This window comes from Clupea harengus, chromosome 26 (genome assembly GCF_900700415.2).
Source record: "Clupea harengus chromosome 26, Ch_v2.0.2, whole genome shotgun sequence".
Classification (NCBI taxonomy): domain Eukaryota; kingdom Metazoa; phylum Chordata; class Actinopteri; order Clupeiformes; family Clupeidae; genus Clupea; species Clupea harengus.
Genome location: NC_045177.1, coordinates 1,312,609 through 1,314,407, shown reverse-complemented (window position 1 = coordinate 1,314,407; position 1,799 = coordinate 1,312,609). Strand labels below are relative to the sequence as shown.

Genomic DNA, 1,799 nt, shown 5'->3' with positions numbered 1-1,799 from the left:
TGTTTAGATGCTCTGAAGGAGGTCTTCATCTGGCTAGGCTTTGACGTGTGCATCTATCAAGACCTGGCGGCGAAGAGCATGAGGGACACGCTCCAGACCTATAGGACCAGACGTCACGGCGACTGCTTTGTCTGTTGCGTGCTCAGTCATGGTGAAGCCGGCACTGTGATGGGCTCGGACAGCGATATGGTGGCCACCAATGACCTCCTCTCCATCTTCAGCACAGAGAATTGCCCGGACCTCGCCGGCAAACCCAAAGTCTTCTTCTTTCAGGGCTGCCAGACAGGCGAATACAGACAGGGCACGAATCCTCCCAGCTCGGACTTCCTCTGTTGCATGCCGACCGTCGCTGGGCACTACTCTTTGAGACATACACAAACAGGGTCTTTCTTCATTCAGTCCTTATGCAGACAGCTGAGAAAACACTGCCCCAGGTGTGTGTGTGTGTCTGTGTCTGTCTGTCTGTGTGTGTGTGAGTGAAAATTTCAGTTGTCGCACATTAAGTATCTGGTTTAATGTGTTGTGCACTTGCAGATGATAGATGATGATTGATTGATTGATTGATGATGATGATGATGTTTGAGGATGATGATGGAGGAGATGGAAATGATGATGATGATGAGGATGATGATGTTTTTGCATTCGGACTGTTTCCAGGGGTGAAGATGTTGTCAAAATCCTTACCTGTGTCAAGAGAGAAGTTACAGGGAGACCGGTAGTAAGTACACAAACCTCCACCAGATACGCGAGCGAGCATGTGTGTGATGTACCTGGGTAAACCACCTGTCTGTGTGTGTGCATGTGTGTGTGTGTGTGTGTGTGTGTGTGTGTGTGTGTGTCCTGTACTGGGGTAAACCACCTGTGTGTGTGTGTGTGTGTGTGTGTGTGTCGTACTGGGGTAAATCACCTGTCTGTGTGTGTGTGTGTGTGTGTGTGTGTGTACTGGGGTAAACCACCTGTGTTAGTGTGTTTGTGTGTGTGTCATGTACTGGAGTAAACCACCTGTCTTTGAGTGTGTGTGTGTGTGTGTGTTACGTACTGGGGTAAACCACCTGTCTGTGTGTGTGTGTGTGTTTGTGTGTGTTTGTGTGTGTGTGTGTGTGTGATGTACTGGGGGGAAAAGAACCTGTATTTGTTTGTGTGTGTGTGTTTGTGTGTGTGTCGTACTGGGGTAAACCACCTGTTTTTGTGTGTGTGTGTGTGTGTGTGATGTACTTGGGGGAAAATAACCTGTATTTGTTTGTGTGTGTGTGTGTTTGTGTGTGTGTCGTACTGGGGTAAACCACCTGTCTTTGAGTGTGTGAGTGTGTGTGTTACGTACTGGGGTGAACCACCTGTCTGTGTGTGTGTGTGTGTGTGCGTGCGAGCCTGCGTGCCATGTATACTGTAGTAAACCACCTGTGTGTGTGTGTGTGTGTGTCTTTTTTCTTTTCTTTCTAGAGTCTGCCTGCTCGTTGCAGTGGGAAACTCTACACCCAGGTGCCGGAACACAGAGACACTCTCACCAAGACCCTCATATTCCATGTGCCAGAACCAAGAACCATAGAGAAGAACTAACACGTGTTTTGTAACATCCTTAACACCCCCCCTCTCCACAAACACACACAGGTAACACACACACACGGGTAACACACACACTCAAACACAAGGATAACACACACACACGGGTATCACCCCCCCCCCCCCAACACACACACACACACACACACAGGTAACTGTCACATTGTATTATGTAACATCCCTTACCCTGATCCTTTTGTAGATGGAGATAGGTTGTGTCTTTTTGAAGATGGTCATAA

The 1,799-nt window shown here is 48.2% G+C and overlaps 1 protein-coding gene across 1 annotated transcript in view; it reads left to right on the top strand.

Moving 5' to 3' along the window:
* The window catches only part of LOC116219705 (serine/threonine-protein kinase/endoribonuclease IRE1-like), a 14,544-nt gene extending 12,987 nt beyond the window's left edge, over positions 1-1,557 (top strand). Inside the window, exons 9-11 of the mRNA XM_042703816.1 lie at positions 8-434; positions 658-715; positions 1,441-1,557. Coding sequence (XP_042559750.1) covers positions 8-434; positions 658-715; positions 1,441-1,557 — 602 coding nt within the window. The remainder of the gene's footprint in view (positions 1-7; positions 435-657; positions 716-1,440) is intronic.
* The last annotated feature ends 242 nt before the right edge of the window (positions 1,558-1,799 follow it).